The sequence below is a fragment of the Mustela putorius genome, unplaced genomic scaffold (genome assembly GCF_011764305.1).
Source record: "Mustela putorius furo isolate JIRA1106 unplaced genomic scaffold, ASM1176430v1.1 tig00003834_pilon_pilon_pilon, whole genome shotgun sequence".
In the NCBI taxonomy this organism is placed as follows: domain Eukaryota; kingdom Metazoa; phylum Chordata; class Mammalia; order Carnivora; family Mustelidae; genus Mustela; species Mustela putorius.
The window spans coordinates 31799981-31826938 of record NW_025421987.1 but is presented as its reverse complement, the minus strand read 5'-3'; the positions used below and the strand labels follow the sequence as shown (position 1 = coordinate 31826938).

General features: G+C 34.4%; 1 protein-coding gene across 10 annotated transcripts in view; it reads left to right on the top strand.

Moving 5' to 3' along the window:
- The window catches only part of CBLB (Cbl proto-oncogene B), a 221860-nt gene that overhangs the window by 101809 nt on the left and 93093 nt on the right, over positions 1-26958 (top strand). For all 10 annotated transcript variants that reach the window (XR_006609071.1, XM_004769108.3, XM_045088294.1 and 7 more), the window contains exons 5-9: positions 7816-7972; positions 17297-17418; positions 20505-20642; positions 23922-24009; positions 26710-26841. Coding sequence is in view for 9 of the 10 variants with exons in the window: in XM_004769108.3 (XP_004769165.1) it covers positions 7816-7972; positions 17297-17418; positions 20505-20642; positions 23922-24009; positions 26710-26841 (637 nt within the window). In the remaining variant the exon portion in view is untranslated. The remainder of the gene's footprint in view (positions 1-7815; positions 7973-17296; positions 17419-20504; positions 20643-23921; positions 24010-26709; positions 26842-26958) is intronic.

Genomic DNA, 26958 nt, shown 5'->3' with positions numbered 1-26958 from the left:
AGTTGTGCAGTAGAAAGAAAAGAACAAATATTCATTGTTTTAAGACCATAATCTATGTTTGTCTATGGTTAATGACTACTAAGTAGAAAAATTAAACATGGGACTTTGACATGTTCTTACAGATTATATTTATAGTTCCTCTTCCTATCCCTTTTCGCCAATACATTTTATTTATTTCAAAGCCAGAAAATAAATGGAATTATGTCCAAAGTAATGCCATGCCTGTAGTAAATTTGTCATGTTCCAACGTCTGGTCATGAGACCAGAAGTCAGAAAGCATCAAATCTATCATGTGAATGAGCTTACTGAGAAAATCAGGAATAATGTTGAAGAAACTATTTTCCTTGTTTCTGCAATTTTATAAAAAGTATTTGTCTCGAAGTTTTACTTTCAGAATCTGAAAATGAGAATGATACTTGTCCATTTTACAGAGAAGTAATGCTTGTCTACACTATAGACCAAATGTTATGAATGTTTTTGAGGAAAAAAAAAACCCTAAATATGCAATGTATGTGTCTTTCTGTATGAGAGTCAAGAGTTTTCACAGAAATGATTAGATCTAATTATGATTATCCTTGATAACCATGGTTACCATTGTGTCCGTGAGGAGTCGTAAGGTAACTATTTGATGAGAATTTTGATATGGTTTTTGTGTGGGTTGCTGGAAAATATTTGCTTTTCAAAAACAAAAACTTTCGTGTCTAGAAACATTTGTGATGGAAGAGTAAGAACAGTAGAGCCTGATAACAGTCTATTTCCATATTCTGTAACAAAATACAGACATAAGTGCGGAAAAATATTGGATTTAGGGAATAACTATATGTTAATGTATCAACAGACTTAGGAGTCACAGTACTAGTATTTGCATCCATAATAAAAATCAAAACATATAAAACGTCTTATGAATGTTTCATTATCTTCTGAACAAAACTAGCCCTCAACTTAAAGGTATTGACACTGAATATATCGTTGTTGGTCAAAGTGAATTTTCTGACCAAATTCAAATGAAATTAAAAATAGGAATGGGTTAATACAGATAGAACAGATTTTCATTTTGTTTAAAATCAAGGTGACATTTTATCTCCTTTAGCTAGAAGGAATTTGAAACAACTACTGTCAACACCCCACCCCCACCAGAACAACAAAACCAGCAACCAACAAATACACATTGACTTCCTTGTTTATATTATGACAAGTACTACATCTGTTCCCACATTTTCTTCTTTTTCAAGTTTTTATGTAAAAATTTGTAAAGCCTTATATATTCAGTTTAATATACATACAGAAAAGTATACAAAGCATAAGTGTAAGGCAAAGAATTTTCATGCCGTGAACACACCAGTGTAAATGCCACCAAAATAAATAGCGTATTACCTGTAATTCCGAGCACCCCTTCCCCCCAACCTCTCAGCAAGTTCCATACAGTCACCGTCTGCTCATGGTATCCTGACTCCTAGCTTCATGGAATCATTCATAGTTGAAATTCTACAACTATGTTCTTTTAAAAAAAATCTGTCTCCTTTCATTCTTTGTTTATGAAATTGACCCAGGTTCTGCTCCGGAACAGACTGTTCATTCTTCTTGCTCCATTGTGCAGCTATACCATACTTTACCTATCAATTCTATTCATGATGGCCATTGGGTTCTTCCTCCTCTGGGTTATTATCAGTAGTGATATTATGAACTTTTTTAAAATATATTTTTAAAAACCCATATATGCATATCTGTTGGATGTATCTAGGAATGGAATTGCTGGATTCTAGTTTCCGCATAGTCTTAGACTTAGTAGCTTTTAAGAGTTTTCTAAAGTGGCTTACCAACTGAATCACCTTTGAGCAGTGCCTAAAGGTTCCTGTTGCTCTGTATCTTCTCCAACCCTTTGATAGCCTTTGTGATTTTTTTCTTCTTCATAAACCATACTAGGGAGGTCAAGTGGAATCTCACTGTGTTTTTAATGTACACTTCTCTGATGACCAGTGAAGCTGAATATATCTTTGTTTATTGAACATTTTTATTTCTTTGTGTATGTGAAAATCATTTGTCCAATTTTGAGTAGTTATTATTAATATTTAGATAGGACTCTTTTGTCAATTATATGTTTCTCCCAATGTGTGTTTCCTTTTCCCCTTTGTTAGTGATCTCTCTTCATGAATGCAGGTTTTAATTTCTCTTTTTCTTTATCCTTTGAGCATTTTGGGTCCTGTTTAAATTTTTTGCTTGCTCTAAAATATTAAAGATATTCTCTAGTTTCTACTAAAAAAAAAAAAAAAAACCCTTTAACCTTAGACCTAAATATCAAAGATAAAACAATAATCTAAAATAAAACTTTTATATAGTATTAGGGAAGAGTCAAGATTCAGTTTCTTCCGTATGTACATCCATTTGACCCAGCAGCATTTATTGAAAACCTCATTCCCCACTGCCGTTAAATTTTATTTAAATCTTATCTGCAATATCCAATTTCCAAATATGGTTGTATTTCTTTCTAAAACTATTGTTTTGTTCCATCTATTTGTTTATTCTTGTGTAGTTATCACACTGTCTTAATTAATACAGAGTATGAGTTTGTCAGTGTTGTTTTTATTGAAGACGGGCTTCATTATTCTTGGCTTTTGACGTCTCCCTATAAGGTTTAGAATCAGCCTACCATTTCCTACTACAAATAGATCTCCTAGAATTTTTGATTGCGGTTATATTAAATCTGAGAGTGAGTTTGGGGATTATTGATATCTTTAGAATATTGAATCTGTCAGTCCATTAAAGTGTTCTATCCCTTGGGGCGCCTGGGTGGCTCAGTGGGTTAAGCCGCTGCCTTCGGCTCAGGTCATGATCTCAGGGTCCTGGGATCGGGTCCCGCATCGGGCTCTCTGCTCAGCAGGGAGCTGGCTTCCTTCCTCTCTCTCTGCCTGCCTCTCTGCCTACTTGTGATCTCTCTCTGTCAAATAAATAAAAAAAAAAAAAAAAAAAAAAAAAAAAATCTTTAAAAAAAGTGTTCTATCCCTTTGTGTCTTTTATATCTCTGATTGTGTGTGTATTTGTGTTTATCTCTTGGTGTTGCTCATCTTTTGTTAACTTCATTCCTGTTTTTTTAATATTTTCAGATGCTGTTGTAAAAATCAAGTATTTTTAAGTTTTATTTTCTAATGATGCATTGCTTATTTATAGAGATCAACTGATTTTATATTAGTTTTATATTCTGAAACTATGTTGAATTCTCTTATTTCTTCTCATAGTTCAATATGTAAATTCTTTTGTATTTCTTTCATATAAAATCATGTCCAAGGCAAATACTGTTATAATTTTTGTTTTTGATTCTTCTTATGATTATGAAATATATTTTAAAACAGTTGTAGCATGTCTTTTATGTCATTATTTCTAACAAACTTCTGGCTGTAGAGAAAAATAAAATAATCACTTCAACTCCCACCATGATCAGTTCTTATCAGTTAAAATGTGTATTGATCTCTCCGGACATTTTAGATAGTTTTTAGCATTGGATCATAAAGGACATACAATTTCAAAAATGCTATTCCCATTTAAGAATGTCATGGACACTTTTCCATGACAATATTCTTTTGTACAACTGTGAATTGCTGTTAAAATATTATAATCTTTGAATATAGTATGTCTTATTATTACCATTGAGCACATTTGTTTTTAATTTTTTACTGTTATGAACAACACTGTATTGAAGAGACTTATGGATGGATATATGTGCTGCTGTGTGTTTATTTATTTATTTTTGACATAATTTTGTGAGGTAAAATCCCTAGAAATAGGCTTTCAGGGTCAAAAAATATAGGCTTTTGAAACTTGTTGCCAAATTGCTTTTTAGAAATTCTGTATAAATTCTCACTCACACCAGAAGTATATGACTTTTCAAAAACTAGCCTTTGTTGAGATTTTTTTTTTTTTTTTGGTGATAATCTCCTAACAATTTTTGTCTTCCATTCCTTTTATTTTATTAAACTGCAAGATTTTCAAATTGGAATACCCAATACACTCTTCTACTTTTGTGGAAGAGGAGAAAAGCCTGGAAGATTTGAGTGACATGTCAGTTGCTGACCTACTGACACATTTTCAGTTTTGTTACCGTGTATCTGTTTTTATCTGAAAGGACACTCACTCTGTTTTCAAGACAATAAATAAAGTTACTCTTATTTTCTTGGTAAACAGACCAAGACTTCTCATCTAACAATAAAATAATGTATTAAGTTCTTATCTCTCCTGACATGATAAGAACAGACTGTTACTCTTTCAGTCCTCAAAAGATTTCTGTGCAGTAGAGAAAGCAGGTGGAGCACAAATACTGGGCTCCTCCTCCATGTAACACTCCCTTGCTTTCCCTAGACACCGTTTAATTTAGTTATACAAATCTTAGTTGCACACCTTGTTTGTTTTGGGTAAAGGTGAATAAGATACAATTCCTGTTCTTAAGGAGCTACATCTCATGGGGTTTCTAAGGCACATCCATCGTTTTCTATAATAACTTTTGCACATGGCACAACACGACTTATTTCCAAGACTTTACACTTAATTAGATTGTGACTTTATTTATATTTCTGTTCTGAACTTACAAAAATGCCTGAACATATATAGTCAGTCTTTGGCAAATTATTTAACCTCCTTAGGCTTCGGTTTTCCCATCTGTATCGTGAAAATAAATATATTATCTGCCTCATGCTATTATTGTGACAAACTCCAGTAATAGATATTATAATAGCATCTGGTGATTGGCGGAAAGAGTAGATAATCAACCAATCAATCAATAAAAATGACATCAATAAATGGCGGCTCTTATTCCTACTGGAAGTTTAAAAATCCTGAAATCATTACTATTTTAAGTGTCTAGCTAACCATTGGCCTTGTATTCCATTCTTTGTGGATTAACAACTACTTGTACTTTTAGTAGATTTTAAAATTAATTCAACTTGTAATTAAAGTGATTGTAAGTGGCAAAAAGGACCTATTAAAGTATTTTTGGATTGGTGAGAGCTTGAAGCTTTTATGTTCTATTCCTTTTCTTTTTCTTCCTCGTTTCTATTCCCAGTTCTTTGCCAGCACAATGAAGTTTGTATGTATTTGTGAAACAATTTTCATTAATATTTTCTCTGACTTCATCTCTAGGGAAAGAGAATAGAAACTACTACTCTCTATTGCTATAGCTTAATTAAAGGTGTGAAAAGCTATCCTTTCCCTCACCACCCCCCCCCCACACACACACACACATCAGGGAAGAAGGTAGCAACCTGAAATCTTGAAATCCTCTTTGGAAAGGTTAGCTCCTTAGCAACAGTTTTAGAACCTGGTTGTTGTTGTTGTTGTTTTCCTTTTTTTTAAGAAGTCATTACACACCATTTCTGTTCTTCACTCATGAAACCCTCTTCCTTCCCACCATTTTCTATGGTGGGTGGCTCAGCTGATAAAAAGTATCTGTTGCACAAATTGTATATGTAGTTAGTTAACCAGATAATGCCCTTTCTTCTTAATCCCTGTTAAAACCCTTAATTAAGCTTGTTTGGGCCTTTATCACAAGTGAACTGTGAACAAGTGTCATTTACACAAGTACTAGGGAAATGTGGCTTGCTCCTTTGTAAATAATTGTTCCAAAGTTGTATGTTAGACTACAATTTTAGAAGTTCATACATTTTTTAACAATTTGTTCTGGGAAATCATTGGGTATTGAAAAGAGTTATGATCTGCAAGTGCCTTAAATATTGGGATGAAGATAACTGTTATGATAACATATCAAAGGCGTCTATCCATTTGATGTACTTTTTATTCTTCATATGCAAGACAGGTTTCTCTTAACATGTGCATACAAAAATAAAATATATAACATTCTTAAATCAGTAGTTTTTGTATAATTTTTTAAAAAATTTGAATATTATGGTTCATGTCCCTTTTATGCATTGAATATTTGAACCTTAATTTGGAAAAGAAAAATGTGCTGCTTAAGCATTACTTTCGTGGTAACTGTAATGAAACTGGACACAATTGCATATTTTCACTTTGCCATAAATCAATTAGCCTTCTAACATTATCATAAGAAGTTTTTCTTGTTTTCTTAAAACAGCAGCATTTTGTTAACCTTAATCAGAGCCTGACGTGTGTTTCTTCTAAATGGTGTCTGATGTGGTGTGTCTCTTCAGTTCTCTGTGGTTTCCTGTTTTTTTCATACATAGAGGAAAGCCTTTTGATGTATTCAGCCTCATATTTTTCTTTCTTTTAGTGGTATATCAAACCTACACCTTCTTATAAAGTAGCATAGTATCGTCAGCCTGCCCCACCATTCATTTATTCGTCTTGCCGTAGATCACTCCTTCTCTGAATTCCTCCAGTACTTCCTCGTATATCCCACCCCACCCCACCCCAGGTATTTTTTTTTTAAGTATTACACGTCTTATTTCTACCCTGTGTGTATCTTTTTCAAGGACAGATGGTATCGTGTATTTTCATAATTGTATTTACCCACAGTGCCTTAGCAATTATGAGATCAGTGACTCTCAAAGTGTTGCCCCCAGATCAGCCAGCAGTGTCAGCATCACTTGGGAACTTATTAGAACTTGAAGTTCTCCCCCCACCTCAGTCATAGTGAGTTAGAATATCCTGGGTTGCGGACCAGCAATTTCTGTCTTAACAAGCCCTTCAGTGATCCCTATGAATGCTCAAGTTTGACAACCACTGCAGTAGATAATTACTGAATGAATATGTAATTGTACCCTTATGGCAGTGCTTCACTGGGAGGATTAGTATAGCATAGGGCCGGAGTACTCCATTCTGCCTGAGTCTTTTACTTCTTAAGAGATACTAATAAAGAAAAACCTAAGGCTTAAATATTTATAATCTTATAGGAGGCTATGTATAGCTCTTATGATGTCCTGTTGTGAAAACGGCAGCTTAAAATTTTAAAAACGTGAATGATTTCTTTCTTTCACCTATTCAGGAGTAGGCATTTAACATTCCAAAAGGAGGAAAATGAACTAAGGGAGGAATAATGAGTATTACTTATTTTCATGGTGGGTGAGGAGATGGTGAGTGTCAGAAACTGGCCAGGTGGAGGACAGACTGAGAGACTTCCTTGCATATCATTTTTTTTCCTCTTCTAAATTTTTAAACTATGTAAATGTTACTTAATAAAAATTTTGCTGCATGATATTTGAGAAAAGTAAAAAGTTTTGAATAAATATGTTTCTATATGCTAGCCAGTGTGGTCGGTTAAACAATTTAAAATTTCCCTTTGTATTAATACAAAAGATTAGATAATGCACTCTTTTTTCTGCAGAATACAAGGCGGGTAATGGCTAAAATGCCCTCCTGACTTTCCACCTGGGCTTTCTCAAAATGGTGGATTACTCTTTTGTGCCATGAATAAAGAATTCCTACTATTGTACGTACCCATAGTCTTAGAGTTATTTTAAAGAAATAAAGAGGGGAATAATTTAACTTGATTTAAAGTCAAATGATCTTATGTACACAAGAGGTCAGACACACAGAACTTTGACCTCATCACTTCTTTTGAATGTATTTTTGGAAATATCTTGATAGCCAAGGATTGTTTGAGCGAGAAATTGACTTAGATTTTTGTCCCATTCTTAGCAAATGGAAAATAAGCCAATTAGCAAAACTCATTACCGGTGTTCTAAATTATGAACACCTATTAGTCTTTTTTGTCAACTATTTGTCTTTTAGTACAAATGCAATTGCTTATATTAATGTTATGATTGAACTGTGCTTTTCAGTGAAAGCTAGTCTTAAATGACACTTGATTCAATTCCTTTTTTTTTTTTCTTTATTTTTCTTTTCCTTGCACAGAACTATTGTACCATGGAAAGTATTCAGACAGTGCCTTCATGAGGTTCATCAGATTAGCTCTGGCCTGGAAGCAATGGCTCTGAAATCAACAATTGATTTAACTTGTAATGATTACATTTCAGTTTTTGAATTTGATATTTTTACCAGGCTTTTTCAGGTAAGCTTCCTATGTCTTCATCCTTTCCTCCGTCCTGATCTCCCTCCCTGTGTGTGCATGTGAGGTGCATCGGTCCATTTGTGTGTACGTGTGTATGTACAGCTCTCTCACAGACTTAAACATATGAGAAATCATGTCATTTTCAGTAGTCTCTAATTTTGAAGTCACTGATGTAACTTTTTGGTCACTGCTGTATGTTGAAGGCTTAAGTTCGAAGGACCAAGTGCTATGAGGCTGATGATTGCTTCTTAGCTTTGAGAAGATTCAGGCAGAAGAGCTTGGTTTCTGAATTTCCTATTTAGTTTTTCATTTTAATTTGTCTTTTTTAGCCCAGTGACTAACAGAATGCAAATTTTACAGGTGGGCATTTGCTGAGGTTGTATCCTAACTTCTCGAACCCTTTGTCTCCTGCATTCATTTGGTGAAAAAGGAAATAGTAAACTTGGCAATAAATAGTAAATTTATCAGGTTCTCTATAGGAGATTCCAATGGTGTATACTGTTTTACAACTTATATTGTTCATTCAATCATATGTTATAAACATTTTTTCATGTCAGTAAATCTTTTTCATTAATAAAATTATTAATTTTCATTTGCTATATAATAGTCCATCAAAATAGTATGTCATTGATTTAACAAATTCCTCTTTTGGAAAATTTAGGCTTTGTTTTTGTTTTTCTTTTCTTGTTTCTTCACTAATATGCATGACGGTGACATTAACCTTCTAGTCCTGTTGTTTTTATTTTTTAATCTGTCCTTTATAAATTTCTTCACATAGCTTTTCAGAAGCAAGTGTAATCGAATGATGAAAGCTGGATGCTATCATTTTATTCTTTTGTAGATCTTCATGGAATTAGACATGAAGACTTGAAATTTGTGTCTTGAATTTGACTCTGCCACTAAATTGTATATCATCTATGACATTCAATTCAAGTAGTCACACAATGAAAGAATTCCACTTAAAATCTTTATGATTGTAGTAATTCTATATTAAGTGAGGTAAATTGATCAGAAAACAGACTTGCTTGTATTCTGATGCAATTTTTTTATTGTTTTAGTCTATAGTAAGATTTATTCTGTTTGAAACATGCTTTCAACAAATGTTGGAGTATAATATTGGTTTTCATGTTTCCCATGTTATAAGAATTTCCCTTCTCTGATTTATGATTCTCCTTGGCATGAGTTTGCAAGGATCTGGTGACTGATTTATGTAAGAAAATCAAATTGTGGGGGATTAACTTTTAATTTATGAAAGGACCTGTTAACAGAAGGCAAATTAACTCTTGTCAACAATACTTATAGAATACATTTTGTTTTATTACAACTTTAAGATCATAATTCTACCTGGGTGTATAGGATAAGAAACTAGATTAATGATTGCAGAAATTGTGCTTTTGCATATTTTCAGTTTACACTAGTTTCATGATTATTCCCTTGGTATATATAGGCACATCTAGAAGATGCTGCAGGGTCATTCAGTTCCGGACCAGTGCAATAAAGTGAATATCACAATAAAGCAAGAGCAAGTCAGAATTTTTTTTCTTTTGGTTTTCTAGTGTATCTAAAAGTTACATTTACACTATACTGTAGCCTATTACACGTGTAATAGTATCATGTCCTTAAAAAGCAATGTATACACCTTAATTTAAAAATACTTCATTGCTAAAAAAAATCTTATCACCCAAGCTTTCAATGAGTTGTAATCTTTTTGCTGGTGCAGAGTCTTTGCCTCAGTGTTGCTGACTGCTAACTGATCAGGGTAGTGAAGGCTGGAGTGGTAGCAGACATTTCTTAAAATAAGACAACAATGAAGTTTGCTGTGCTGATTGTTCTTCTTTCACCAACAACTTTTCTGTAGCACGTGATATTGTTCGCAAGCATTTGACCCGCAGTAGAACTTTCAATATTGGAGTCAATCCTCTTAAACCCTGATGCTGCTTTATCAACTAATATTCTGAATCTTTTATTTTTCATTTCAACAGTTTTCACAGCATCTTCACCAGGGGTAGCTTCTCTGTCCAGAAACTATTTTCTTCACCCATTCCTAAGGAGCAGTTCCTCAGCCGTTAAGGTTGTTATTATGAGATTGCCGTAATTCAGTATCATCTTCAGGCTCCGCTTCTAATTCTAGTTCTCTTGCTGTTTCTACCACATCTACAGTTACTTCCTCCACAGAAGCCTTAAACCCCTCAAAGTCATCCATGAGAGCTGGAATCAACCTCTTTCAAACTCCTGTGAATATTGGTATTTTGACCTCTTTCCATGAATCACAGATATTTTTAATGGGATCTAGAGTAGTGAATCCTTTCCAGAAAGTTTTCAGTTAACTTTGCCCAGAATCACTATCTAAGGAAGCTATAGCCTTACAAAATGTATCTTTTTAGTAATAAGACTTGAGGGTGCCTGGGTGGCCCAGTGGTTGAGCATTCAGCTCTTGCTTTCAGTCCAGGTCATGATCTCATGGGTCATGAGATGGAGCCCTGCATCAGGCTCCACACTCAGTGGGGAGTCTGCTTCAAGGACTCTCTCCCTCTACTCCTCTCATATTCTTTCTCTCTCTTTCAAATAAAAAAAAAAATCTTTAAAAAAAATAAAAAGACTTGAAAGGTGAAATTAATCCTTGATCCATGGGCTGTTGTGTTCACAGGAATGAAAATAATTAATCTCATTGTACATCTCATCGAAGCCCTTGGATGACTGTGCATCAACAACAAGCACTGATATTTTTGAAAGGGAGCTTTTGCCTGGAGAAGAACATTTAAAAAGTAGGCTGAAACTCTTCAGTAAACCAGTTTGTAATCAGGCGTGTTGTCATCCAGGCTCTGTAGTTCCATTTCTAGAGCACAGGCAGAGTAGATACAGCATAAATCTTGGGCCCTAGAATTTTCAGAATGGTAAATGAGCATGGACTTCAACTTAAGTAACCAGCTGTATTAGCCCCTAACAAGAGTCAACCTGTCCTTTGAAGCTTTGAAGCCAGGAACTGACTTTTCCTCCCTAGCTATGAAAGTCCTAGGTGTCATCTTCTTCCAACAGAAGACCATTTGATCTCCACTGCAAACCTCTTGTTTAAGGTAGCCACCTTCATTAGTGGTTATAGCCAGATCTTCTGGATAACTTGCTGCAGCTTCTACATCAATCAGCACCTGTTGCTTCACCTGGCACTTTTATGTTGCGGAGATGGCCTCTTTCCTTAAACCTCATAAGCCAACCTCCGCAGGCTTCATACTTTTCTTCCGCAGTTTCCTGACCTTCTCAGCCTTCCTAGAATTAAGGAGTTAGGGCATTGCTCTAGATTAGGCTTTCATTTAAGGGAAGGTTATGGCTGGTCTGGTCTGCTCTCCAGACCAGTGAAACTTTCTCTGTATCAGCAATAAGGCTGTTTTGCTTTCTTATCATTTGTGTGCTCCTTGGCCTAACACTTTTCGTTTCCTTCAAGAACTTCTTCTTTGCTTTCACAATTTGGCTATTTGGTGCAGGAGGCCTAGCTCTCAGTCTCTGTTGTCTTTCAGCTGCCTTCCTCGTTCAGCTGAATCATTTCTAGTTTTTGATTTAAAGGAAGCTAAGTGTGAGGACTTTCTTTCACTTGAACATGTAGAGGACATCATAGGGTTATTAATAGGCCTAATTTCAGTATTGTTGTGTTTCAGGGAATAGAGAGCCCGAGGAAAAGAAGAGAGATGGGGGAACGGCTGGTCAGTGGAGCAGTCAGAACACACATTCTGGGTTACCTTTAACATCTTATGTGGGTGCAGTTTGTGATATCCCTGAAAATTTATAGTAGCAACATTAAAGATCACTGATTGCTACAACAGATATAATGATGATTTAAATATCTGAAATATTTTAAGGATCACCAAATATGGGATGCAGGGGTGGCTCAGTCAGTTAAATGTCTGACTCTTGACTTTGGCTCAGGTCATGATCTCAGGGTCCTGATATCAAGCCCTGTGACTCAGGCTCTGTGCTCAGTGGGGAGTCTGCTTGAGATTCTCTCTCCCTCTCCCACTGCCCCTCCCCCTACTTGCTCTTTCTCTCTCTCTCTCAAATAAACAAATAAATCTTTTAAAAAAATTACCAAAATAATGTCAGGGACTTGGAGTGAACAAAGGCTATTGGAAAATGGTGCATGATAGAATTGCTCAGTGTAGGGTTACCACAGACCTTCAGTTTGAAAAACAACAACAACAACAACAACAACAAAGTATCTGTGAAGTGCAGTAAAGCAAAGCACAATAAAACGAGGTATGCCAGTGTACGCCATTAGCTTACTTTTCGCAATGATTTTAATGATACATTTTATAAAATGATTATGTTAGCCAATACTATTTTTATGGTATTTTATAATACCATTTTATAACAGAACCTCTCCATTCTTTAAAGGTTTTTGATAATTTTACAAATAGTTCATTTCACATAACACAAAGACATTTGAAGTAGTAGAAGTTTTGTTTCTTTCCATTGTGAAAGAAGAGGAAAAAAATTATTTTCCTGCCTTAAACCTAACTGTTCATTCTAGGAAGAGTGTGTTTTTATGGGGAGCCTGGATGACTTTTTAAATGCTAGAATGCCTAGGTTATGTGTGAAAGTTATGAGGGCACCTTAATGTTGTTAAACACTTACCCCAACTATTATTTAATATGTGCACATATTTTCTTTTTTTTTTTTTTTTTTAAAGATTTTATTTATTTATTTGACAGAGAGAGATCACAAGTAGGCAGAGAGGCAGGCAGAGAGAGAGAGGAGGAAGCAGACTCCCTGCTGAGCAGAGAGCCCGATGCGGGACTCGATCCCAGGACCCTGAGATCATGACCTGAGCTGAAGGCAGTGGCTTAACCCACTGAGCCACCCAGGCACCCATGTGCACATATTTTCTTATAAGCTGTTTCACTTAAAAACAGTGCAGGTATTCTTAATACTCTAAGTTATGTGTGCTTATTTATGTTTCCTGAGATGAGAGGAAACGAATCATTTTAAGTAGAGTTACCGTGAAAAAAAATTTTTTTAATTTATTTTTGTTATGTTATGTGAGTCCCCCTACAGTACATGATTAGTTTTTGATGTGGTGTTCTATGATTCATTTTGTGTGTGTAACACCCAGTGCTCCTTGCAATATGTGCTCTCCTTAATACCCATCACCAGATACTTAAATCATCATTATATCACCCATCCTCCTATCCACCTCCCCTCTGAAACCCTCAGTTTGATTCCCAGAGTCCATAGTTCTCTCATGGTTCATCTCCCCCCCGATTCCCCCCCCCCATTTTTCCCTTCCTTCTCATAATGTCCTCCATGCTATTCCTTGTTTACCACAAATAAGTGAAACCATATGATAATTGTCTTTCTCTGCTTGACTTATTTCACTTAGCATAATTTCCTCCAGTCCCTTCCATGTTGATAATAGTTGGCTATTCATCCTTTCTGATGGCTGAGTAATATTCCATTGTGTATATGGACCACATCTTTATCCATTTGTCTGTTGAAGGGCATTTTGGCTCTTTCCACACTTTGGCTATTGTGGACACTGCTGCTATAAACATTGGGGTGCATGTGGCCCTTCTCTTCACTACATCTGTATCTTTGGGGTAAATACCCAGTAGTACAATTACTGTACTACTCTATAGTAAGGTAGAGGGTAGCTCAATTTTTAACTTTTTGAGGAACCTCCACACTGTTTTCCAAAGTGGCTGCACCAGCTTGCATTCCCACCAACAGTGTAAGAGGGTTCTCCTTTCTCCACGCCTCTCCAACATTTGTTTCTTGCCTTGTCAATTTTTCTTCCTCTAACCGGTGTAAGGTGGTATCACAATGTGGTTTTAATTTGAATTTCCCTGATGGCTAATGATGATGAACATTTTTTCATGTGTCTGTGAGCCATTCATCTGTCTTCTTTGGGGAAGTATCTGTTCATGTCTTCTGCCCATTTTTTGACTTATTTGTTTTGGGGTATTGAGTTTGAGAAATTTTAAATAACAAAACCAAAAAATACCTGCAGACCAAATATGCCTAGTCTCTTCTATTTTTTTTTTTCATTTTTTTCCCTCTTTTAAAGGATATAATTGTGGAAGTAAATGAAGAACTCTCGTTAGCTCCATTACGCCTCTGTGATTCTTCACTTCTTTTGGTTTCATTATTCAGATTTTTTAACTAATCATACATGTACCTTAAAATTAGTTCCATGCATAGAAAAGTAAATGTATTAACTTTTACTGAAATTTTATTTTTATACAACTTTAAAAATTGAGTAGTAGGTTTTCTTAAGTTATAATTATGTATCCTATATGAAAAATATTTTATGAGTACTGTAACTGGATGAACATATGTTCCTCTGCCGTCACAGTGGTGATGGTTCATTAGCAGTGAATTCTAACCCCTCTAAGTTGGTGGTAGTGGGGTATTTAGCAGAATGGGCTCTGAAAGTGTGAGGTACAACGCTCAAGATTGGAATCTCACATAGCAGAAGGGTTGGAAGAACTCATCGCTGGGCACTAGGAGATGAAGTTGAGAATTGTCTGGGAAATGAAAGAAGGGAAGAAAAGACCATAAAGCTGGTTGCTAGTTACGTTCTTTTCCTTGCTTCCCTTATCCTCACATTCTGCCAGAACTTGAACAAATGCTGGGAAGTCATTGGAACAGTCTTGCAGTGGCTACCTCCCTCATTTCCTCTTTCTTCTGCCTTTAATCTTCTCTTTTTCCTCTCCAGATAGTTCAGAGATGCTGGAACTGGCAGGTGCTAAAATCCTGGAATGGAAATGGGGGGATTTTGCTTCTCTCTTCCCTCTCCCTGGGACTGTTGCTCCCCTTCTCCTTCCATTTCCCCACTACTAGAAAAGATTGGGTTGCTGAGAAATGGGGCAAGAGATCTGAGGGGTGGTGGCATAAGGAATATGTGATTTGGGGGAATGTATTTGTGACTATGGAATAGGGAGCGAAAGAAGAAGAGGAAAGTCATCTGTTACAGCAAGGAATGAGAGAGTGGATCTGGACAGACCAGCCCAGACCCCTCTTTAAACAGAAGTTATAAGTCAGTAAAGGGCTATTCTTGAAAATAGTAGTATTCTGGAAGAATGGAATAGCTTCCTCAATTCACTCAATTTCTGTAGTCATTTAAGAATCTCTAAATAATTTTGTTTTAGTGGGTGTGAAAACATTTCCTTTAATCTAAAAACAAATTGCAAAAATATTCTTATTCTCCAAAGCATTTGATTTTGCCTTCTTCAAGCCATTAGTTGGCAAAATTCTTTAAGCAAAACAAAACTAAAAAAACAAAAACAAAAACAAAACTAACAACAACACGTAACTACCATCTGTTTCTGAATGTGGGTTGCATTCACTGGAAAAACAGGACACAGACTCTTTCTATTACACAAATACTTTTGTAGTTAGAAGCTAGCCCTCTGGATTATGTACCAAGAAATGGTTGCTTAATACTGTAGCAGTTGGCTCAGAACTACAGTTTCTTTCTTTTGTTTTTCAGTTGTATTCCAATCTGCACTTTGGTTCTCTGTAAAGTTCAGCATTTTTTTAAACAACTCTTCCATTAGTTTTTGTAGACTTCATAGAAGTGAACCAAATATTTTATATTCTCTCCATCCTTGTTCTTTGTAGATGGGGAAGTAGAACAAAACAAAACAAAACCCATCGCCTCTACTAGCAGTTATTTCTCATTTAAAAAAAAAAAAAAACATATACTGATATTCCAAGTATTGTTTATGTAATTTTTAGTCATGATTTTAGATGAAAATTAGAAACACATCCCCCACCACCACCACTAAATACTTGGACACAACCTCTCATAATAGTGTCCTCCAGAGCTCCTTTTTGCCCAATTAGATATTTTAGCATGCCGGAGGAATACCCTGAAGGTTTTTCTTGTTATGTCAGAAAAGGTTAAGGAACTCTTCATTACTAAATCTTTCCTTCCTTTGTTATCCTCATCTCAAGAGATATAATCCTTGAAGAATTCTGCCTTGTGAATCTGAAACTTGTTTAACAATAATGAGGAATAAGTCTCAAAGCAAACAAAAGCAAGAGCCCTCTACCAATGATCATATCTAGGATGACTACTTAAGTAACGCTCACTTGGCAACATCAAATACCTTTTTTCTTCTTTTCTATAGAAGATATGAGTTAATAATCTGGTACATCAGATAGAGGATGCTGCTACGTCCTTGGAATAAATGTAGCTTCAGCCTTATGGTCAAGATGATTCATGCACATCCTCAAGCAAAACTGTCTATCACTGACTGCCTTTTTTTCTCTTGCCCTGGTAACTGGAGGGGTAACTGAGCACCTAAAAGAATGGTGCAAATTCTATGTGTGTTCATTTGTGTATTTCTGTGTAAGATCTTTAACGTACTCACTACTAAATCATAAACCTTCTGTGATTGTGCAAGAATTAACCAAATGTGAGCCCAGTAGTATGTTATCATGGAAAGAATGGTAGGTTGGGAGCCAAGGCCTTTTAAACAAGTTACTAGTTAGAGGAGCTTTTCAACAATTATACCTCCCTGATCACTGTATTCTGAGACTGCTTCAGTGCTGGTATCCCTTTGGTGAGCAAGACAGACACGTTCCTTATTCTCATGTAGCTTCTGGTTAATGTGTGACCGGGTGCCAAATCACTTACATTCCTGGTATAGCTTCTTGTTCTATAAAATTAGATACCTTAAAGGTACAGAGGCGAACAAAACAGACTACAGGAGATCAGGAATGTGATGAGAGCTAACAGTTTGCAATAGAGTGGTCTGAGAAGGCTTCACTGAGGAAGCAACACTGGAGAGCAATCACTTAGGTCATTGGAGGAAGAATTCTGGTAGAGGCATCAGCAAATATAAAGACTCTGGAGCAGGGGAGTACCACTACAAAGAAGCCAGGGTGCCTGGAGAAGAGGCAGAAAGTAGAGATGTCACAACAGATGGGGAGGAAAGGGAACTGGGCATCAACCCTGTCGTCTTTTTAGACCATTTGTAAGGACTTTGGCTTTTACTTGAAGTTAGAGGGTTTTGAACAGAAAAGTGATGTGTTTTATGTTTCAGAATTACCACAAATGCTGTGTTGGGAATAGAATTTGTGACGGAAGTATGTAGTTTTTCTTTTTGTTCTCTGTATTCTGTCCTGTTTTCTGCCTAATATTTCTCTAAAAAGAGAGCAAGGTATTGCATGTTTGCTGTTAGATGGTAAAGGTTGACCTAAGCTACCGAAGCTCATATTCACTTTAAAAATATCTAGGAGATTTCAGTAACTATATTAAATGATGTGTTGGGGTATAATTGGTGGTTGATGTTATCTAGATAATATATTTTCATTTATTCACATTTTTAGCCTTGGGGCTCTATTTTACGGAATTGGAATTTCTTAGCTGTCACACATCCGGGTTACATGGCATTTCTCACATATGATGAAGTTAAAGCACGACTGCAGAAGTATAGCACCAAACCTGGAAGGTAAGACTTTTCAGCAGCAATATTACGTGGTATCTCTAATGAGGAAAAGTCCTCTCTTGTTCATTTTTAAGTAAATCAGTAACACCCATGGGGGCAGAGGGAAGAAAATGCTAATAGACCACATTCTTAATTGAATCCTTTTAATCCATTCATTATACTTATACTGAAACTCTGTGTTCATGAAGTTAAGGAGGATATGGTGCCACGTAATTTGATAAACTTAGAAATTCATTAAGTCTCAGAGCTCTGATTTTCATATTGGTAGAGGATATTGTCTGTTTGATGACACCTGTGTTTGTGTATAATATTGTATGTGTATATTGGAATACTTGAATATTTTGCTGAAGACAAAATAAATCAGTTTCATGTTCAGTACTTTAGGGTATTTTTCAAGATCTTCAATTTGGTTCTATGATAAACACTTATAATTACATACAATATAAACAAATATAAGTACCTTTAAGTTTACATATATGTGTGTTGAGCACACATAAGTATATAAACATATATAAGCCCATTGTTACAATCCAACCAATTTCTTGTCTTAAAGAATTTCTTCTGTAGTACCTTGTCATTCTTTGTAGCTTCAGAATTTATGTTTTATTTCCCAAATGATGAAACTAGGTGAAATTCAGAGGTTGGCTGTTTGGTCAGCCCATGTGGCTTTGGCTGAGATATCATACCTTATCAATGACAGATCTGGGATCAGAAAATCCGTTTCTTTCCTCATTCATGCATTTTCCCCATGTGCCATTTAGAAATGCATTACATAGTAGGCATTTGTGCTGTGGCAAGCAGTGTGCTGCGTACGGCGGCAGTGATGGTGGACACCTGTCCTCCTCATACAGTGATAGTTTAGTAGGAGATGCCATCCCAACATCCGCAAGTACTCTGATTTCCATATAGGAGCACTTTCTTTATAGGAATGCATTTGGTTGTTTTTTAGGGTTATGTTTTTCTGCTAATGCCATTTTTATCTCATTTGTTGTGCAAATGGTATTTGTCCTTTAACAAAGTAGTTTCTAGTACAAGACAATACTGTTGATTCCTTTTTCTCTGCCATGAAAAATATTTCCATCTTTTTTATTTTTAAGAATTTATATGATATATAACGAGAAGGTAGTGTGTACAGAGAACAGTTTGGCTCCTCTTGAAGACTTCTGTTTAGATTAAGGGGAGTTGGTTCTCATTGAGATGCTGACAGTGGCTTAGATGAGTCATTCTGTTTTGGTCAGGGATCTCTCATAACCAGATTTTTCCATAATTTTTGCTCTGTAGATTGGGATCAAAGTATCTTCTTGTTTTTGGAGTCAGATTTGAATGATGTGCTATGTTTGGAATTACACATCATACAAATTTAATGCAGAAATTATTTGTGAAATTAATAAACTGAGTCACTTTTGTGTTTTCTTGTTCAAGATTATGGAGATAAATAATGTTGGGAGAGAACACTGTTGGGAGCAAAAGCCAGGCCTCATCACATTGGGAATAGTTCCTTTAATAAAAGGACAGTGCCCTCAAAAGGATGCCTCCCTTTTCTTCCCAATTTGGCCTGTAACAGTTTATTCTACTAAGTTTTTGGCAAAGATGAAATGGTCAGTCTGTGGTAAATCATTTAAAGTGTGATGTGGTATTTAAAATGCAAAGTTTAAGAAAACTCAGTGAACAGATCAAATGATTTTGATAAATACTCGTTTTGCAGAATACCTGTTTAATGGTTTCTTCCTCTTGGAAAGTGTTTCTTCTTCTTTAGCTTCATACTACAGAAAATAGTAAGACCTGTTGCAAGGACATAGGAGTTTCTCAGGTTTTGCTTTTTGGGGGGATCCAGTTTAGAACGAGAAGTCTGTGTGGAATTATTTCATCTGTGATTCTGATTAAGGGTTCCAGCAATTGGAAGGCTGATAACCTATGTCAGGCTCTGTGGAAGAATACATTTTTGGACTTTTCTTGAGGAGTTCTTTCCAAAGGTTCTAAAACAAGTGTTTTGGTCAGTTCTTACTATTTAGAAATCACAACTTCCTCCTTTCCTTCGGAACCCCATTTTCTTCAAAGATGAAATCAACTTGCAGTACCAGATACACAAGTTAATTAAACTGAATGACTGTACAGCTATTATTTATGTTAATTTATCCTGCAAAGTTATTTTTATAGTACTTGGTTCATCAGTAACTAATGTACATTAGGAGATAAAAGTTTCTGTTAGGTATGTAGAATGATCAGGGTATTCAAATATAGCCAACAAATTGTTGACCTACTTTTGAGCTGCTCAAGGGCTTTTAAAACCCAGATATGGTTATCCTGATAGCAAGATTGAGTGCAATACACTTAGATAAAGAGAAGTGATCTCAAATGAAATAAGCGGACAGCTATATTAATAAATAAATAACAATGAATTTAAAACCAAGTCAGAGTCTCCTTGTCATTGTCTTTAATTTGATTTCTATTTTTAAACTATTTTAACTTCCTGTTGCAGGGCATTGAACCTGACAAGGTTGGGGGGCAGCCATGAGCTTAATCTAGTTTGTCTTCTCATTAATATAGCTCATCTCTTTTGATCTTTCATTTAAAGATGAGGTGAATGGCTGGAACGTTCCAAAGACCAAAAAATATTTTTAAACCAGTCATTAACTTAAATTAGTGACTTGAAGTCATTAACTTAAAATGCATAATTTTAAATTACAAAGTGATATCTTGAATTCCATGGTAGAAACTGATTCAACCTCTCTCTGAAGTGAACAAATTAAATTTTATACTTTGCTTTCCAAAAAACGACTTGTGTCCTCACTGGTTCATCTGAGCTCCTGCTGGTGGGGATGGCAGTAGAGCCTTTGATATTGAAGTGGATCCACCTCAGTTCCTTTGTCCGACAGCCCTGGAGGTGTTTAAGTGGAATTATTGTCAGTGCTGCTTTTACAGATCAATGAACAGAGAAGGACAACGGTGTAAAAATCAGAAGACAAAACCTTATTTCTGTTATTTTAAATGATTCCATTTATTCTTTGACTTTAAAGAAGTCCAACAGATGTGTAGTAGTTAACAGACACTTTGAATGTGACTAAACATCATTTTATCATGCTTTACAGCTACATTTTCCGGTTAAGCTGCACCAGATTGGGACAGTGGGCCATCGGCTACGTGACAGGCGATGGCAATATCTTACAGACCATCCCACATAATAAGCCCTTATTTCAAGCCCTGATTGACGGCAGCAGGGAAGGATTGTGAGTATGAGAAATGGGAGTCAGGGTGCTTATCATTCACCAAATGAAAGACAGACACTGCTTTGCGATGGAGAGAAAAGATAGTGAGGCTCATGATCTGGCTGGTTTTTTGTTTTTTGTTTTTTGTTTTTTATTTCAAGACTGAAGAATGGAGTGCTCCTGAGTTCTAATTGTTCTTCTTTTCAAATACTCATTTTAAAGTAACTGGCTTGGACTAAACTATATATGACAGCCAGTAAATTCCGGTATCAGATTAGAACATGCATTTGTATCTTTCTCAGGGGAAAAAAAAGCACTTAAAAGTAGTTTAAAATAGATGAAAAAACTTATTAAAAAGATAATTCTTTAAAATAAATGACTTTCTCTTGCTTCGTGTAACCCTCAAGTTGCTAGTTTTCCTTTTTGTTTGACTAGAAGTACCAGATTTTCTTTCTTCTTATGCTTTTCTTACCCCTTCCCCACTTTTTCTGTGTCTTTCTTCCTTTAGTCACACTGATATTCAGTCCCTATTCCAGAATCATATGTTAAGAGCTGAATTCAGTTTAACTTAAGCTGTTCTTTTTTAAAATTTAAAAATAAATTAATTCTCTTTTGTCTTTTAGAATAAGAATGACTTTTTTTCTCCACACAGTGTAGACCATCTGATAGGAGGCTTCCTAGTAAATCTCTCTCATTTGTTTTCATCCTGTGCCATTCCCTTCATCTTTTTATTCTCTTTTCTGTGTAGTTTTGTTCCCTTGTCATATAATCATGCTCACTTTTCTTGCCCTTTGCCCTTACTGAGTAACTCGGGGATGGATGTTCCTTTATTTGCTACAGCACAGATTGTGATAGAAAGCTAGCAGGAGAAAGCCCACAAGAGTTAGCAAAGAGAAAATAATTTAAGTTACACCTTCTCTAATAATTGCAAAGAAGAAAAAAAAGTGATAGGATACATATGAACAAAAAATGCATTTTTTATAAGTTATGAGCTTTCAAAAAATAGTTACTTAAGAATTGTATGGCAAACTGTTAACAAGTTTGTCTTTCTGTTTTTTTAAACTTATCATACATTTTCTATCCTCAGTTATTTATACCTTACTTGTAATGCATCTAAGGATCATATATGTAACTTTTGATTCACTGTGATTACAGGGTTTTGTTTTTAAGAAAGTACTCTGTAAAGTTTTACTTTATAAATAGAGGTTATGAGTGAGCAACTCTGTACATGTATTAATTTTGATACAGCTTATTCATTTTGTATATAATGCCTTCCATCTATTTTTTAAAAGCCAGTAAAAAAACTAATTATAATATTGTGTTCAGTAGTTTAGCTTCTGAACTCCAACGCAAATCAGATGTTAATATTTACACACAACATACACAGACACACACCCCTTCAGAGGCATTTAATTAGTTGAATTTGAACTTTAGTGATAGATTACATTAAAATAGGTCAGATTAACATTTTAATCTTAATTAAAACTATATCAGATTTTAGATTTTATTAAAATAGATATAATGGAATATATCTATATTATTTTATGTCTATTTTAATATAGATATCTTTATATATCTATATAGATGTATTATATATCTATATTAAAATAGATATATCAGATAGATTTCTTTTTCCTCTAAGATCAGTAAAACACAAGATATTATCTGATCTAGCTATCATCGGGGTCAGCTAATCCAATATAGTATAACATAGGTAATAAAGAAGTTTACTTCCATAACAAACTGAGATTCTTTATTCTTTCCCTGCCATTGAGAAGGTCTCAACAGTAGTACCCTTCTTTACTGAGGAGAGTAATAACTGAATGGCCCCTTATACATTAGTTAGACCCTTCTAACCTTTCCTCTAGCAACCTCATTGTCATTTTACTAATCTTTCAGGTTTGAATTCTTCATGGAATTTCTACATGCTTTTCAAGTGTGATAAGCAAAATATTATATAATAATTTTAAAACTGGCCATTATTTAGGGTATAAGAAGAAGGGTACTTATCAACTCTCATTTAGCACTCTTCACTTAATATTTATAATAATCCATCTCTAAAAACACTCTAAGTTTGTCATTTTAGATGTAGTCAACTCCCTTTCCTAAATTGTAAATATATACATATAATATATAAATATATATTTATAAATATTTATATAAATTTATATAAATATATATTTATAGGTATATGTTATATGTGTATATCTCACTGATCTACTGATTTGTGTCTTACCCTGTGAGAATACAAGAATTGTCTGTCCTTGAAGTTCATTTTTTTCCTGGTCTTACTAGGTAAATTTTAACACTTACAAGCATATTTTTAGACTATTTAAGGGTAAGGATTTTTTGTTACTTCACAGAACAGTTTTGGTATGGTTTTGCCCCTTAAAATACTGATCATAGTAGTAACATATTCTGAATTTTTCATTCAGGCAACCTAGAACAGAGTACTACCAAACAAAATTAACTCTATAATTTAATCATTAACATGACCCAGCAGTAATATTAGCATTTTTTAAAATAAAAAATAGGTATTTACCAACACCATAAACTTCATTTTTAAATCAATGTCTGAATGAATAAAACCTTTTAACAAGATGGTCTTATTGCTATAACTTTTAGTTCTTATTTTAATTTTTTGTAACAGTGGAGCCTCACATTTATAAATGATTCTGTGTTTGTAGCTAACATGTAATTGTAGCATTTTCTAATTTCTTTAAGCACGTTGCGGGGCGGGGGGGGGGGACTCATGTGCACATAGGAGTGACCGGAAGGTGAGGTGGAAAGGCAGAGGATGAGAAACTGGAGAAACAGGAACCATGGAGGGGTTTGCATAACTTTTGTAGGAAATTTGCTGGCTTTAATTCCATTTTTTCCCCTCATGTTATTAAGCATGTTGTTAAATGATGTTTCTAACATGAACTGTGCTTCACATGAAAGACACATTGCAAATAGATGTAACATTCATAGTATTTTGGAATAGACCATGAATGATCAGAAAAATAAAAGTTTAACTTACCTAAAGGACCTTTAGTAAAGGTATTTAACTGGAAATAGTTGCTTGGTGGCCGAGTCCATATTCATTATGTATTTCTTATATGAAAATGATTTCTAGATTTTAAATGTCCTAAGATAACTGGTAATATTATGGAAACAGTGATAAAGTTTCTTGTTATAAGTTACATAAAAAGGAAATTTCAGCATGTAGGTTTAAATATGGAAGAATCTGATTAAATAATCTTAGATGCAATTTAAGAATGTATATTTGTAGTAATAAAGTTTCTGTTTATAACCCAGCTATCTTTATCCTGATGGGAGGAGTTATAATCCTGATTTAACTGGATTGTGTGAACCCACACCTCATGACCATATAAAAGTTACACAGGTAAGGATAATTTCTGGTAACCCCTTTATAATTGTTAAGTATCTAATGCTTTTGAAATAAAAAGCATCCTCTTATACTGTAGCTAAAATTATGTACAGGTATTTCATGCAAAACATACTTTAAGGGATTCTAAGAGTGTTTGAAAAAAATACATTACTTTCTCCTTCTTTTGGATAGAAGTTTCTGTTACTATTCTTGCTTCCAATATAATGCCATTTATGGAGATAGATAGATAGATAGATAGATAGATAGGAAAATCCATTGGTAAGTAAAATGATATGAGGAGAGAGCCATAGGTTTAGAAAACTCCAAGGAAGTTTAGAATAATAGTATGCTTTTAGAGTCAAATGAGTACTTGAAGCTTATTGAAGATAATAATTATATTCTTATAAATCCGTCATTGGCAACCTCATAGATTGAATGGGAGTGTAACTTAGTAAGCTTTTCTTAAGGGTAATATTCAGTTAATTATCAAAATCTAAATAAAAACATTTTTGACTCTGGATTCTGTACATATCACTCACATATACACAGAAAGATCTGTACATTGGGATATTCACTTTAGCATTTTTCCTAAAAGGGAAAATTATAAACTATTTAATCATAGGTTAAGTAAACCATAGTATATTCATACTGCATTATACTGTAAAGTCTTTAAGAGGAGGGAGGTAGCTCCACACAGCCACATGGGAACTTCGGCACCATTATTATGTAAAAAAGTCCCATTACTGAGAAGCTCAATTATGTAACATTTCATTTTGTAAATTTACATTATATGTAAGTTCAATTTCTGAAAAGAAATGAAGGAAGAAAGAAATTACCATATATGAACATATGAATATATTTTTTAAAAATAAAAATTAAGAAATGCCAAACTGGTAACATTACTTAACTGAGGAGTTAAGAAGATTTGGGGAATTAGGAAGAAGGTGAAAGGGAGAACCTGAGTATTTTGTTTTACATATAGTCTAGTTTTTAAAATATTTTATAATTTATATATTTTTGTGCTTTGTATATTAAATAACACAAATAAGAACCAGAAATTATAGATTTGGAGGAAGACAAGAAGTAACATTTTTTATTTTATTTCAAATTCTCTAGATTTCGTCCCAGTGGTCTTGGTATTATTATGTGAAGCATATTTGTTGATGCATGTGTAGCTGATGGATGGGTTTTAAAGTATAAAATATATTTTATACATGTAAAATATATGTAAAAGGATATACATGTAAAAGGATACTCACAAAAGACAATTCCTCTTTATAAAACCATGGTTTAAAAATACGTATTCAGGAATAATATCATTCCATTAAATTATTCAATAAAATATTTCAAGTAAAATATTTGAATAACTTACCGTTTGCTTCCATTAAGTTTTGTATCGGTGCTTTTAGCTCATTGTAACTTTTTAATAATTGCAAATCGGTCCTTTGGATGTCATAACAATATAAATCCTTAGCTATTGTTTTAGAGATTTCTGTGACTTCCAGTTTATTTTTAATTGCTTTGGATTTATTTTTTATCTTGATCCATTCTTGTCTTTTTTTTTTCTTATTTTCTTTAAAGATTAAATAGTCACATATGTACGCTTTATGATGGACACAATTTATATATGAATGTGTGTGTATGTGCATGTGTATCTTTGTGTGTGTGTGTATATATATGTATATATATATTTTTTCACCCAGAGTATAAGATCTTTCAGTAGACTAGTGGTTAAATATTGTCACTTATTTATCATGCCCAGGGCCAGGTACCTAATAGAGACACTTATTACCTGAAATAAATAAATATTTATTTAACTAAATTTTTATTTCCATAATTCCTTTTTTTCTATCCCTATTAACATTTTTTCATATTTTCTTTACACGTACTGATATATTTATATCTTCTTTGTGACATAGATCTTTTCAGTATTTGGACACCAAGAATTTTACTATTTCAAAATGTTCACAACTAGTATATCAAGAGATAGATGTTTAATAAAACAATTTTTGGTTGCTGAAGTGATTAGTTTTCCTTAAAGTACTATATTGGGAAAAGAGTATGCAGTTTAGAGATTTGATACAGAATTTGAGGAAAACAATTTAAACTTGTTGAGCCTCAGGTATTTTTTTAATTCGATGTATCTTATTATGCCTTGGAGATCATATGAAATAATAAATGTGGACCACAGTCCACAGCATGCAAGAAGTGCTTGACAATGCTGCTTCTCTTCTGTTCTGGAATTTTTAAAGGTATTTCGGAAATAAAATTTGATGTTCAGTCAGAGTCATGTGTGTGTGTGTGTGTGTGTGTGTGTGTGTGTGTATTTGCAGTTTTACAGTAAAATTAGATGCATATGTGGCACTGACAAAGAAACTAAAGTTATTTATAATTTCTTCTAAAACCGTAAGTTTGTCTTTTAAATCACCATTGAAGCAAGTCCCTTCCTAAAGGAACAGTACAAAACATTAAATAATCTGTAGTATTAAAAAAGCTTATACAATTACAGATAAAAGCTCAAATGTTTTAAAAATATAACTTTGTAGACCAAATTGTGATTAACAGTTTAAAACATGTCTTAAATGATAACATATTCCTGACAGGCTCAAGGGTGAGGAATTTACTGTAAGTCGTTGTACTTGAGAAAATTCAATATTAAGAGTTCATGTTAGAAATACGTTAACACTGCCTTTTTTTTTCCCTCCCAAATTCCAGGAACAATATGAATTATATTGTGAAATGGGCTCCACTTTTCAGCTGTGTAAAATTTGTGCTGAGAATGACAAAGATGTCAAGATTGAGCCTTGTGGGCATTTGATGTGCACCTCTTGCCTCACAGCATGGCAGGTATGATCCAGGTTTAAGGAGCAACACTGATGTCATCCTTCTCTGCCCTCTTACTATTTTTCCTTGCAGCTTTTTTCATCTTAATGAGTCAGAGATGGTCTGTTAAGTGCTTTCTTT